This window comes from Terrapene carolina, unplaced genomic scaffold, assembly GCF_002925995.2.
Source record: "Terrapene carolina triunguis isolate 2854851 unplaced genomic scaffold, T_m_triunguis-2.0 Scaffold62, whole genome shotgun sequence".
NCBI classification, from domain to species: domain Eukaryota; kingdom Metazoa; phylum Chordata; order Testudines; family Emydidae; genus Terrapene; species Terrapene triunguis.
This window is the reverse complement of record NW_020664413.1, coordinates 58,405,383-58,420,205: the sequence shown is the minus strand read 5'-3', so window position 1 is coordinate 58,420,205 and position 14,823 is coordinate 58,405,383. Positions and strand designations below refer to the sequence as shown.

General features: G+C 38.9%; 1 protein-coding gene across 1 annotated transcript in view; it reads right to left on the bottom strand.

Moving 5' to 3' along the window:
• The window catches only part of PARD3B (par-3 family cell polarity regulator beta), a 589,898-nt gene extending 575,808 nt beyond the window's left edge, over window positions 1-14,090 (bottom strand). Inside the window, exon 1 of the mRNA XM_024206395.2 lies at window positions 13,775-14,090. Within this exon, the coding sequence (XP_024062163.1) occupies window positions 13,775-13,894 (120 nt within the window). The 5' untranslated portion in view covers window positions 13,895-14,090. The remainder of the gene's footprint in view (window positions 1-13,774) is intronic.
• Window positions 14,091-14,823: the final 733 nt, after the last annotated feature.

Below are 14,823 nucleotides of genomic sequence, written 5' to 3'. Positions count from 1 at the left end.
CAGAAGCAGCTTGAGGTTATCTAATTTACAACTCTTTGGGCTTGCCTTCAGTCAATCACTTATCAGCACAGTTGGACTTTCAAATATGCAACTGCAGTAGCTGATTCCATCCTCCTTTAAGATACAATTCAGATGCCACCAGGCTAATTAAAAAACAAATCAAAACTGGTATGATCTAAAGCTCTTTAGGATAAGGATACTTACCTTCATTTGAAAAGTGACTCAGTATGTATGGATAAAAAGCTTGTATGGAATATTAGCTACACTATTTTCCTTACTATAGATATTACAGGCAGAGAACGTCTTTCCAGTCCACTGTTGCCCATCAGGGCCCAACGTGGTCAAGGTTCTCCACATATTTCTACTCTCTAACTATATGTTCCCTACCCCATGTACAACACACCTACTAAAGCTCTTAATTTTATGCCATAGATTGTCATAATCTTTTCCTACACCTGTTCTGAACATCTCAACAATCAAAAACAATGATGCACCATTTTTCCACTCACGGAGAAAAAAAAATATTTGTTCTAGTCTCCCAGCAGGTTCTCAGCAGAATGAGGAGTCCCAAAGCATTTTAGTCATAATACTCAAAGCTATTGCCTTCACTTTGGCCAGATAAACTTGGAGGAGAGGAGGAGGGGAGAAAGCAGGCTGCACTGCATTCATTACATGACAAATGTGGCTTTCAGCAAGAAAAAAAAAAAATATTGGGCACTCCCATTCACATGCACAGGATCTATTGTTTGATCTGGATTCCACAATTTCTGGAACTAGATCTCAACTGGATTCACAAAAGCCATGTTCAGGTCTTCACAGAGTCCTCTCAACATTCTGTTCTTTATCTGATGTACAATAATGCCAGCAGTAATGTCTTGAGCAGCATAAATCATTCTCTTGTGAATCCCTCAAGTGATCCTGGGCAATTTTTTTTTTTTTTAATATATATATTTTAACCCTGAACCACGGTAAGAATTTAGTCATCACTTTTGGAATTAATATTTTACATCACCACTACCCACACTCTCCATTGCTGTCAAGGGGAAATCAAAAGAGAGAAACATCTGCAGTCTGGACAAAGCCCTCTTTAGGCCTTTGTGGTTCCCCTCACCCTCTTTTATACATTACCTAAAAATAAGTTAAAAGTTGCAAAGTCAAGCACTCAGAACTTAGGAAGGTCCAGAATTAAGGTTGGCCACATTAATGACATGATCGCAATGCATCTGCCCAAAGACTATACCATAATCAGGTTTGACAGAATTAGATTTTTTAATTTGATAATTTCAACAGATATCAATCCTTTTTTAAGCATTTTTCATTTAAAAATGGATTTTTACTTTATAAATATTCAGAGTTGTGCAAAATTATAGGTTAAGAAGTTTTTCAAATTTTTATCAAGTTAAATTTTCACAGTTACAGGAAGTTACAAGGGAAAACAATTATTTAATAACAGTAGACACAGATTCAAGAAGTTAAAGCTTTATAATTGTTAAAACACATTGTCAATATGTCAAAATGTACAAATATTAAAACAAATTAATAATTTCTCAAGCAGCATTTTTCTTACTCTACGTTTAGATTCTTATCGATGGAAATATTTTTTCATCATCACTTTGTGAGCAGGACTGGAACTTTAAATCCAAAGTACATAACTCTGGTCACTTCAGCTAACAGAGAGACTGATAGCAGCAGTAGATGGGCTCATCCATAATATCAGTCAGTCACAAGAAGGAGGTGATGACACAGTTTGCAAGTAGGATTGACAGCAGAGACTCAGGAATTTTTTGATTTATTCCAGATTCTGAGGTGAGTGTATTCAGCAGTTACTCTTGCTCCCACAAACTCTCCTAACCCTGATCAGGCCTGTTTCTCTTCTCAATCCCCAACAGGCCAAGACCAGGCCTAAAGTATTCCTACTCTGGCACACTACAGGCAATTACTCAATTCCTTATTCCCCTTCTAAGTAAGGTCCAAGAATAGCTTTGGTATCTCTCCCTTGTCCCCCAAAACAAGGGAAGGACATGGATTCTTGCAGCAACTAGGGTCATAGTGCTTCAAGTTGGGGGACCAAGTGAAGAAACAGAGTCATAAGAAGAAGATTTCAGGCTCAACTATGGGAAAGGTGCTGAGGCAGCTACTGCAGCTTTGACCAGACATTTCTGAGATGTAATGGAGAGGAAAATGGACAACTTTGGAACTGTGTGAGGGAGGGCAGGCAAGAAGGTGAGAAAAAGAATTATGGAATTGAGAGAAAGGGAAAGAAAAAAATTGATGAATGGGAGGGAAAGGAGAAGTGAGCAAGGAAACACAGAAATGTTGTTTAGGAGAGGATAGGGCATAGCGAAGAATTGGTGCGAAGGTATTTCCGCTAAGTGTGGACAAGAAAGTTTTTGCCTGGGTTGGTAAACCATTACATTTTCACTACAATTTTATTTGACAGGCAAATATCAAACTTTTTTTTTGTCTAGAAAGGTAAATCAGTTCATATCTTCAGAACATAGATAAGTGAGATTTATCTACTGTCCACAAAAATTGGAAAGTTTGTTTCTGCCTACCATTTGAGAGAATGGAGATTAAGAAGTTAAGCAAAACAAAGACATCTTTTATATAATTTTTTTTTTTAATACCTCAAACTGACCTATTTCATACTGAGTAATGTAAAAGGATGTATTTTTAAAACAAGATGAAATAGAACACGGTGTTGCTTCAGTTTTTTCTAACAAATATGTAGCAGAAACTTTGTCAAAATACCAAAAATCCTACTTGTACTGATGTCGCTTATGCAGGTTATGGAATATCTGGGACTATGTTCTCCATGATGACTTTCTTGGAACTTGACTTTTCTTTCCACCCTACTGTTTTATGTGTCCCAAAAATCTAATCAGCCAATCATACCTTTCAGTTTAACTACAGTGACTTTACTTGGCTTAAAACAAGACAAACTAAGCTAAGTAAGCTCAGCTAGATGGCTCTTAGATGGCCTGTTCTAGAAGCAGACTAGAAGAGTTATGGGAATACAGAATGTTCCAGATCTTACAAATGCAGTCATTCCACACAACCACCACTGTGCATCTACCCCCTTCCAATACAACAGGCTTAGGTTAAATGGAAGGTGGCAAGGAAGAAAATGAAGTTTAAAGGCTTCAGACACTTCACTTGTGTGTCAGATCAAGTTTAACATTCTTTAGGGTGGCTAAAAATCAATGATTAAAAAAAAAAAATCTGATTTTTTTAAATAGGTTTTTTCCCTCAAGAAACATTTTATCTAAAGATAGTTTTAATTAAGATACATTATAGCTCAAAGATATCTCATCATGGAATAGGGATTATAAATTCTAATTCTATAGCATGAGACAATATATTCATGTAATGTTTAAGAAAAGTTTTGTAAATGAGTTCCAATAGTTCTTGGATTAGGGACACCATTTTATGGGGTTCCAGGGGCTTCTGCATAGATTTAGGTTCATCTTTCTATCTACCCAATGGGACTCAGTTCTTAGTCTAGAAGATACCATCAGAGATGCTTAGTTTTGCAGTTATCAAACTGTGGATTTGTGTCTCCAGAGATCTTAGAATATCAGGGTTGGAAGGGACCTCAGAAGGTCATCTAGTCCAACCCCCTGCTCAAAGCAGGACCAATTCCCAACTAAATCATCCCAGGCAGGGCTTTGTCAAGCCTGACCTTAAAAACCTCTAAGGAAGGAGATTCCACCGCCTCCCTAGGTAACCCATTCCAGTGCTTCACCACACTCCTAGTGAAAAAGTTTTTCCTAATATCCAACCTAAACCTCCCCCACTGCAACTTGAGACCATTACTCCTTGTTCTGTCATCTGGTACCACTGAGAACAGCGGAGCTCCATCTTCTTTGGAACCCCCTTTCAGGTAGTTGAAAGCAGCTATCAAATCCCCCCTCATTCTTCTCTTCTGCAGACTAAACAATCCCAGTTCCCTCAGCCTCTCCTCATAACTCATGTGCTCCAGCCCCCTAATCATTTTTGTTGCCCTGCACTGGACTCTCTCCAATTTTTCCCACATCCTTCTTGTAGTGTGGGGCCCAAAACTGGACATAGTACTCCAGATGAGGCCTCACCAAAGCCGAATAGAGGGGAATGATCACGTCCCTCGATCTGCTGGCAATGCCCCTACTTATACAGGCCAAAATGCCATTAGCCTTCTTGGCAACAAGGGCACACTGTCGACTCTCATCCAGCTTCTCGTCCACTGTAACCCCTAAGTCGTTTTCTGCAAAACTGCTGCTTAGCCATTCAGTCCCTAGTCTGTAGCAGTGCATGGGATTCTTCCGTCCTAAGTGTGGGACTCTGCACTTGTCCTTGTTGAAACTCATCAGGTTTCTTTTGGCCCAATCCTCTAATTTGTCTAGGTCCCTCTGTATCCTATCCCTACCTTCCAGAGTATCTACCACTCCTCCCAGTTTAGTGTCATCTGCAAACTTGCTGAGAGTGCAGTCCACGCCATCCTCCAGATCATTAATGAAGGTATGGAACAAAACCGGCCCCAGGACCGACCCTTGGGGCACTCCACTTGATATCCCATACACACACCCCATACAAAACTGTTCCAGCACCACTGGCCACTGGTAAATAGGTTCCACAAAGAGCAACCAGAAAAGTGTGCATGCCCAAGAAGAGGAAAGAATGATACAATGAGAATTTGGACATGATACCTGGGTAATAAGTACTGTACACACTGACTTTCAAAGACTTGCTCCCTGAAAGAATTTCCTTTCTTTAGTGAATTTATGGATCTGAGTGTTCACTAGCCTTCAAAAATTTGTTTCTGATCATCAAGATGGTCAAGTCGAACCATACTTGTTTTATTTTAAAAAACTGTCTTGAAATAGGAAAATATTATTGAGCCTTTTTATTTATAAAGACAAATCACAGCTGAAAACAGCTTTTGCATTGTATCAATTGCTATAGCCCTTTGGCACCATTACTTTAAGGGTAAAAGACAGACATTTTAATTAATACTGGAGGATATTTTAGATAAGACAGGTGTTTATACTCAAACCTGCAGTTCTTATGGCATCCGACTGATTAGGAAAGCCTGAAGAATGCTGTGCTCCATGTGGGAGGAAGTCTGCTGGTTCAACAGCAGGATGCAAGGTTCAGCACAGCATGGTGCAATTCAATTGATGCACCATACAGAACAAATATGGGGGAAAGTATATTTCATAGAAAGTACAACTATTATTGGCAAGTAACTTTAGCCACTTTTTCAAGAGTTGTTTGGCATTTTATACAATATCAATAGGATACATACTGCCTGTCATTGTCAACTGCTTGTTAGAAATCATGTTAAACTGACATTCTATACAAGCAAAAACATTTTCCCTTTGTGGGAAATAAGTGTTTAGATCAATTTATTTCAATTTCATCCTTTGCCAGAAGCTTTTTTGAAGATGATAAAGCAAGTAATCAGGGAAGGAGAGAGTGTGTGCATATTGATTTGGAAGAAGTGAATGGATAACAGAAATTCTGCCTGCTAATTGTCTCTCTCTATCTTCTGTAAATCAATTCAGACTAGATTGGTTTCTACTGCTGTTTGCCCAAATGAAGGGTGAATTGCAACCTATCAGTATGTACTACTTTATGAAGCCCTCTAATAGCTTCCTTCTAGAACTCCATTTTCAATATCTGAGTATTCTAGTCTAGCTCTCAAACACTTCAGACAACTCTTCACAATTTGAACTTGATAAACAAGGTCAAAGATTTAATTTATAGACCCCAGAATGATCATGTATGTAGCATACACATTTACAGTATTTCCAGCGTGGGTCATTCTGAATGGACATACTGCATTTTCACCAATTTCATCCATCTCTACTTATTTGATAGATTACCTGATGCCGGTGTGTTTTAAGCAAGGCACTCAATATTAACTGAAGCCAATAACCTGTTCTCTCTTTTTACTGATCAAACCGGAAAAAAATAAAATGTCATGCCACTTTAAGTTAAAGTAAAGAAAACCCCACAGGACCACATCTTGTATGACAAGTTTGATTTTCAGCACAAAGGCAGTTTTTCTAGCCAATTTATAAACACCTATGATAGGCAGGAAAAGAATGGGAAAAAAGCCTTAACAGTATATCAGCATTAATGGGAGTGATGGAAGTGCATCAGTAACCATTATTGCTATTCCATAAACTATGTTGCACAGAAAAATGTTTAAGTTTTAACTATAACTTTGCAAACTGATAGAGTTATCAGACTAATCAAAATTAAGACTTCATGAAAAATTGAGGAAAGAATACCTTTGATATTAATGGCTAAAATGTCTCCTCTGCCTCCACCTCTCCCCCCCAAAAATTATGCATTGGAATGATGTCCAAGAGCAATTAGAAAGAATACCGGTAGTTATGGTAGCTTCTTATCAAAGAGATAATTTAATTTAATTATGAGGAAATTAAAGGAATACACTAGGATATGGAAGCAATTTTAAAATTGTATTAAAAAAAATACTGTTAGCCCTAGATCAAAAGCATCTTTGTTCCCATGAAACCATCATCTAAAGAAATTCCCACACAAACATGTTAAATGTGTTGTTTAAATACCAAAGCCAGTGTTTTTAAACAGCCAAGAAAGATTTACTATCTTAACTATGATGCTAGTCTAAATACAAAGCATTGAAGAAGTTCCAGCTATTGTGCTTATCAATGGGTTCATCTTTACCAGCACTCAAACAAAAAAATGGAAGAATAAAACCATTGTCACAGAAAAAGCTAATGTCAACGTGATATATCTTCCAAAAGGTTGAAGTGAGGCACAAATTAGCCAATAGTACATGTATGTTAAAAAGACTCAAAAAAAAAAAAAAAAAAAAAAAGGAGGCCATAGAAGGTTATATTCCCCACTATTACTGGAAATAGCAATACCATTGTCAAGTTACTCCTGTATGAACTCCTGTTTAATACTGAGGTTAGTGGAGTAATTTGGTTTTTCCCCCAACTTATCTGGAAGCGGACTTCTCATCCTATACTTGTCAAGCAGTCACTCATAATAATGTGGGAAATCTAATATACCAAATTAGACTCCAGTTTATTAGTGTGCTATCATAATGAGCAAACTTGAAAGCTTAATTATGATTTTCACATACAAAAATATATATCAAAGCCCCAAAGACAAATTAGAAACTTGATAACAAACTGCAGTTAATAAGAGGACAAGAGAATGTTAATATAGATACGGGGATGAGAAATTTTTTAAAAAAAAAATCTGAGTAAGAGTGTTTAAAAGCAGAGCTTGGAAATATGTAAATTATTCCTGATGTAGAAAGCAGATTGTGGATAAATACAAATGGTATTAAAATATAAAAAGAATGAACAATTTTAGGGCACAATCTACCTGGTCATGGAAGAGCCCAAAAAAGCTAAAACCTATTTCTGGAAGGGGAAACAAGCAGTACAAAGGCATTAATATTCTGCCTCTATTAATATTACCCACCTTCTACTTTGCTCATAAATTAAAACACAACACTTGAACAAACAGAGGAGTGGGCACTGTTTATTTTCTACATTTTGACATCTTCCACAATATCTGTGGGAACTTGGACTGTTTTTGCAAGTCAGATACTGAGTTTTGGTTCAAAATATTTTTTTTTTAAAGCTTCTGTTTTTAAAGAAACTGCAAAAGAACATTTAGTACTCCTTCTGCTGGCTGCTTAGCAGCAGCTAGATACTGTTCCAAAAGCTGAGACTGTCATGTTATGAGGCAGGCATGAGAACAGAGAGGTTTATGAAGTTACAACAGAGAGAAATATTTTATTAGCAAAAAATTGAAGGTGACAGAGATAGTCAGCCTATAACATTAACCCGCTAAATACCTTTCAGCACAGTGCTGCCGATACACAAATAAGTCAATAAACACTATTTCCTATCCAATCAGAGATGTGTGACCACTGTATTGCCTTCACCACTATGTCACCGATATCCAGTTTGGTAGTCAAGGAGTTTACCGCTACCTCTGTGGAACAAATTAGTGTTTTCGGTATAGTTTCTAATCAGTGGGTACCTACATCACAAAACCGTAACTGACACTCTAGTAGTCTAGTTGGCTTTTCAAGGGGGGGAAGCCAAGCATTCAGTTAGCACAGCAATTTAGTCACCCTCTGAAGTGGTCCACCAAGTGAACTATCTAATGGTTAAAAACAGATCCCAGATTTGAGAAGGGGATTATGGACACAGATCATCTTTGTTTTGATGACAGAACATAAATGTTTCTACCTTGGGAGGACTGATATGCATTCAAACAGAATATGATTATATCTACATGTAAGGCTCTTCCCTATTGTATACTTTGCCAGTTCTTTTATGAAAGTTTACAGGAATGCTGTAAATTTTGTTTCAAAAGGGAGATAAAGTAAATGTCACTTTATCTAGAAGAAGGGATGTTGTATATTTCATTCTCCAGGCTCACTGCTGTTCCTTTCTACTGAACATCCAGGAGAACAAAAGCTCATTTTTTAAGTTAATAAAATACCACTGAAAGTCTGACAAAGTTAACAAGACAAAAACAATATATAGTTAAAGTTTCAATGTCCAGCCTTAATTAAGGGATTGCCTTCACTGCAAAATTAACTCGTTATAATTCAAGCATTGCCCCGAACTTCAGTTCCTTCCTTCCATGTGCAAAAACCTCTAATTCAAGTGCATGGGGTTTTTAACTGAAGTAGGCTGGCACCAAGGTGGGAACTGGCTAAAACTCAAGTGAGCACAGCGCAACAGCTGCTAACACAAACACTCTGCAGTTCAGACACAAGCTAATAGCACTCAAGCATTTGGAATTCTTGGGTACCTTCCTAGAATTCCCCCTGTACCCTGAAAAGATAGACAAATTCTCCCACAATTCACTGGGAAAGAATTCAGAAAGTGACTTGGTTTACTGTTAGAGCTGGGCAAATAACAGATTTTCCATTTGCTGGCAATTCAGGTTGGCGGGGGGGGGGGAGATCATCATTTAGGGTCAAACTAAATATTTTATTTAGATTTTGACCATTTTAAGTGTTAGAGTAATTTTATCCAAAACATGAAAACCCTGAAGCAAAAAATTCACTTTGCAACAGAATTAAAAACGTATTTTAAAAGTGTTTAGATTTTTTTTTTTTTTTTTTTAAGTTCTTGTTTTTTTTTTTTTTTAAAAAAAAAAAATTTCTGCAAATTTGACACAAATTTGAAAAATATTTAAAAGGAAAAAAAAAACTTTGGAAAAAAAAAAAAAAAAGTCCAAAAGAATTTCACTCACTTTTACTTCCCATGATATTTACCCTTTGAAGTCTTAGCACTGCACACAAGCAAACACAGCACCAGCATGGACACAGCAACTCAAGCGTTATTTTGCAGTGTGGCCTCTCTCACTGAAGCCTGACTCAAGAGAGGTAACTCAAGTTAGCTATGCAATGAAGACATATCCTAAGATAGTAGAAATATCTAAATAAAGAGAGTAGTTAAGTAAGAGATGGTATGGAGGCATTCAGAAAGATTATGTGAACCTATTTGCAGGGCTTTGGAGCTGTGCTCCAGCTCCGCTCCAGCTCCAGGCAAAAACCTGCAGCTCCACTGCTCCGGAGCTGCTCCGCACTCCAGCTCTGGGCTCCGCTCCAAAGCCCTGCCTATTAGTCCTACTGGGTATAACTAGACATAGGAAACCTTAATTTACACACTACAAAACAAAAATAATAACAAAAGCAGATATTGACTTGTACTGAAGATTTGTTTACTTGAGAGGTAAATATTGACTGAGATGAAGCAAAAGTAGATGCCTTCTCACAACAATACATCTTGATTCTCAAGAAAACAAGTACTAGAATTCTTATAAATTTCTCTCTCTCCGCATCACACACACACGTTGTTTGTTGTTTTTCAAAAATATCTGGAATTCTCTTCTTTCTGAACATAAAATTCCTAAGTATAACAACCTTTTTTAACGGATATTTTCATGGGGAGAATTTACCTCTATGTTTTATGGGGAATGTAAGTGTCCAGTAAAGTTCTTTTTAATCTCTGTTGAGTCAATCGGGATGTAGAGCAAGAGGTTTGACCATTTAAAAATCGCACCTATTTATTGGGAATTCTGTCCCAATAGTTGACCTTCATGCACAACAATGAAAAATTGTCTTATTGCATGACTTTTCAGCTGATAAATAAAATAATTCTGACTTATTAACAGTAATTGTTAATGAGCCTTTATGGTCAAATCTTGCCATGAGTCTGCCATGTGATCAGTCCAAGTTTGTTAATAAAATGCAGCAGGCTATATAGCAAGTAAAGTGCCTCCAAGACTTTCACTTATTTATTTGCAAAATCATTTTGAAGTGGAATAGCTATCAATTTACTGTACATTTTTGTCCCTATCACAAATATCATAAAACCATAGTTTAACAAGGAGCTGAATTCTTGAGACCATTATGAATGACTAATATTATAAAAAATAATAGTAAAAGTACTTATACAACATACATAAAAAGAATACTACCCCCACACCCTCAGCTTTATCAAAGGCTGGAATTCTATCAAATGAATATGGCAAGATAAGAAACAAATGCAAAGTTCAAGTTGTCTGTTTATATCAGTAGAATCCCCAAGACGGAATTAAAACCTTACGTACACATTATGAGTATTGTAACTATAGCACCACGTTTTTTTTTTTGTTGTTTTTTTGTTTGTTTGTTTTTTAAATAAAACATCTTCTCTAAATCGGTCTTCTCCAACTCTCTTCCTTCCCAAACCTCTCATTCTGAAACTTTGGTACATTCCCCTCCTGTGTCTACTTTCCTCCTCCCCTATCCCATCGCTACATACTTCTGGCCCTTTTCTTATCCCAATTTTCCAACCTGATACATTTTAAGTTATTTACACTCCAATAATCATATGAGAAACAGTTTTAGAGTGTTATCACTATTATTCTGTACTCTAACTTCAGTCCAAATAAAGTGATCCAGACATTCTAAATACATATTTTTTAAACTTAAGTCAGTAAATGTCTTTAACAACAAGCCTATTAGAAATTCATACGTATTATATGCCCATACTTTACAGCAGATTTCAGGTAGTGACTAGTGCTACAGGGTCCCAAGTCTGTATTCAGTTTTTACTAATATTAACATCTGTAAGTGTATTAATTATATTTTTAAAATTGGGAACAAAGTGATAACAGGCCTAATCCATCCATGTTAGACAATGAACAACAACAACAACAACAACAAATCATCACAGGCCCACTAGAATGGTTAGTGAATTCTATATAGTGTATAATTAAACAACCCAAAATACAACAGTAATAATTCTTTGGAATTCTTCTAATAGTACAACCTCCAATGATACTTAGCTAAATAAACTGAAGTTACCTAATATTTTGCATTAAGGTCTAAGACAGCCAATAAGATTTGCCAGAAACCAGCTATTCAAAGTGCATAGAAATTTAACTGTGCAACTCACGGTGAACTAGAAAAGGCACACACCAAAATCTCAGCCACTGAATTAGAGATTTAAATCCAAATCTGCTCAGTACTGTTTGAGCCTCTTATGTTGTTTTCTTTTGATTTTTCCTATTATGTGCATTTACTGTAGTTTCAAATTACCAACATTAAAGCTGACCAGAGTTTTAAAATAAACTTTTTTGGTTTCCTTATGATGTATAAAGAGAGCCTGAAAAGTTTGAGAAGGGATGAGAAATGTGAGAATGGATTTTGCTTCGTTTTATCTTAGAAATACCAAGAATGCAACATCTGGTTTCCCCCAAGATTGGCTGAAGAACCTACTGGATGTTTCAGAGGTATATAGGGTCAGTTCTCACACCTTAACTTAAGGGGGCAGAGGTGTTGAATCTTTAACAAAAAAAATCCTTTTTCTTGAAACATTATTTAAACTATATATACTGTTGTTATAACCAAGTTGGTCCCAGGATACTAGCAAGATACAGAGTTCTGTGTAAGCTCAAAAGCTTGTCTCTCTCACCAACAGAAGTTGGTCCAATAAAAGATATCCCCTCATCCACCTTGTCTCACTTGATTAACTAGGTGGGTATTAACAAAAACAAACAAAAAAAGTTTGACAGTCTGTCTAAAAAAAAAAAAATCCACTCTCAATTGTTCAGCCTTCATTCTGGACACTTGTTAATAATTTCATTAATTCTCCAGCCACCATAGAAAGAATTCTAGACTAGGCAGGATCTGCAGGTCTAGAATACGTTTTTTTCCTGCTTGTTTCTTTTGGTCCTTCTTCACACACCGCAGAGAGAGCACAAGCCAAATTTTTCAGGTCACCTTGAAACTTTCCTCATTAGTTGTTCAGATGGCTCAGCACTTGAGTCCAAAACTTCACCACCATAAGAAGAGAGCTGAATTCAATATTTTTTTTAAAAGAAGTTTACCTAGGCCAAAAGTCCTTTTGCTTCTTATAAATCCTCAGCATTAATACAAAGTTCATGCATATTTGGACAGTTTGAGCCATCCTGATGGCCCAAAGCCTAAATAATATTTGCTAATTTCCATAACACTATTATGACAATATTTAATCCTCAGCTGATTCAGTACACAGTAGTGATTATCTATATATACATGGTGTACCAGTATGGATAGAAAAGAAATACGGTAGTCCTGTTTTATACAGTATCTCCCTATGTGAGATACTGTATAATATGCCAAAGATAGCCAATGATAGCCAAAGAACTACAGGTGCTTGTGTAGGCAAACATGGAAGTCACTGTAACTACCACAGTTAATACAGATTTGTACAATAATAAATTTAGCACTTCAGTAGAAGTTTTCATATATTAATATTCAAAACACTCTTATGAAGGGATGGTAAATATTATAATCCCAGTTTTACACATGAGAAAAAGAAAGGCAGAGAAGTCAGGTGATTTGCCCGAAGTCACAGAATGAGTCAGCAACAGAGAAGTAATCAAGTCTCATGGGTTTCTGATTGCCCTTTTGCACTCACATCTCCCTCACTCTCTGAAGACCCAATCCTGCAAGCCCTTACTCATGGGAGCAGTCTCAATGAAGTCACAAACTATTCATCTGAACAAGTGTTTGCAAAATCAGGTCTTTGAACAGAAACTATTGATCAGTACCATACTGAAGTTATTCACTGGCCAGTCCTACTATTTTTAATCTCAACCAGACCCAGGTAAAAGAAGCCTTGATCAACATTCATCTGAAGAGTGGCACCTCTATTCATGCAGTATCCCTGGGATCATAAGGTCTGAGCCGAAGTCCTACCATACTACGTAGACTTTATTGTAGATAAATAAGTTATCTTTGTGGCACAGCATCTGTGGCACAACATACAATCTAAAATACAAGAAACTTTACACATTTAGACTAATGGAACACATTTTTAGCTTGTCTATTATCAACTGTTCACGCAACTATTTGGCAGTGTTGTTCACAACACTAGTCCACCAAGCTCTGACTTCTAGTCCTTATTTATTACAGTAACTACTGAAACCCAACTTCTGTTTCAAAACTGAGTAGTTCTGTTCTTCAGTGTCTCTGCTGCATCTCATTCTGAACCTGCAGATTCAGCATCCCACTCATATCCATCTACTATTTCTACTATAAAGTCACCAACTGCAAAATGCACACCTTTAAAAAAAAATCCACCATATACTTGGACTAACTAATAAAATATATATATATATTGCAGGTACATACAGTCTCCTCTATACGCAGACTGTCTGGTATAAGGGTGCAGTGTTCTTAAGTGATCTTGGTGTGAAGTGGATGTGGTAATGTGGTGTGTTTTTGTCTTACCTTTTCTTTGGTTTTGAGGTATCTCTGAAGAGCCTGCTGGGTTAAGTCTCTGACACGGAGCCGCCCATCCTTACAGGGAACCACAATCCCCGTCTTCCCAAAAGAAACAGTCACTTTCATCTCAGCCAGTCACCCCAACCAGTCATTAAAACAAGGGTGACAAAGAGCAGGCCTAGGAGCAGAGGAGCAAGAGGTGGGAGCTGCTTCCCTGAAACCGTGGGGCAGGAAGTCACAACAAACCTCCAGCCAAACCCAGCCCCCTGGGCGCGGGCAGGGGCGGCTGAGTCTTGCTGTCAGGAGCAGGTGCCTGTCCCAGGCTCGGGGGGGGGGGGGGGGGGGCAGGGCTAGGAGAGGGCCACTAACCCCACCCCCGGCCTTCAGTGGGGCGCTCAGGACAAGGGCACCACTCGCACCGGGGGGAGGGAGTCAGGGAGGCCCCAGGAGCTAACGGGCCCCGGGCCCAGGCGCGGAGTCTCTCCCCGGGGGCTGGGAAGGGCCCTGCCAGGCGGCTCTCTCCGAAGGGGCAGGGGAAGCGGCTGCGGCGGGGCGCCCGCTTGGCTCTCAAGGGCAGCCTGGGCCGAGCTCGGAGCGGCAGCGGCCGCGGCTCTTCCTCATGCCGGGACGGCTCCGCGCGGCTCCTAGTTGCGGCCACCGGTTCTCCCGGGCCCTGGCTCCCCCCGCGCTCGGTGCCGCCCGCCCGGGCCGCTGCTCCCGAAGCCGTGAGGGGAAAACTTTGTGCCGGCTCCCCCGCTCACAGCCGGGCCTGGCCTGCCCGCCTGGCTCCGGCTCTTAAAGGGGCCGCAGCGCCCTGAGCCACTGGCTGCAGGGCCTGCGGCGCCACGGCAACCGAGTCCCCAGCGCGGGTCACACACCGTACACCTCCCCACACAGCTACATCCCGCACCCCACACAGATCACACACAGTACACCTCACACCACGCACAGCTACACCTCACACAGCTACATCCCGCACCGATCACACACAGTACACCTCACACCCCGCACACCTCACACCCTGCACAGCTACACCTCACACAGATCACACACAG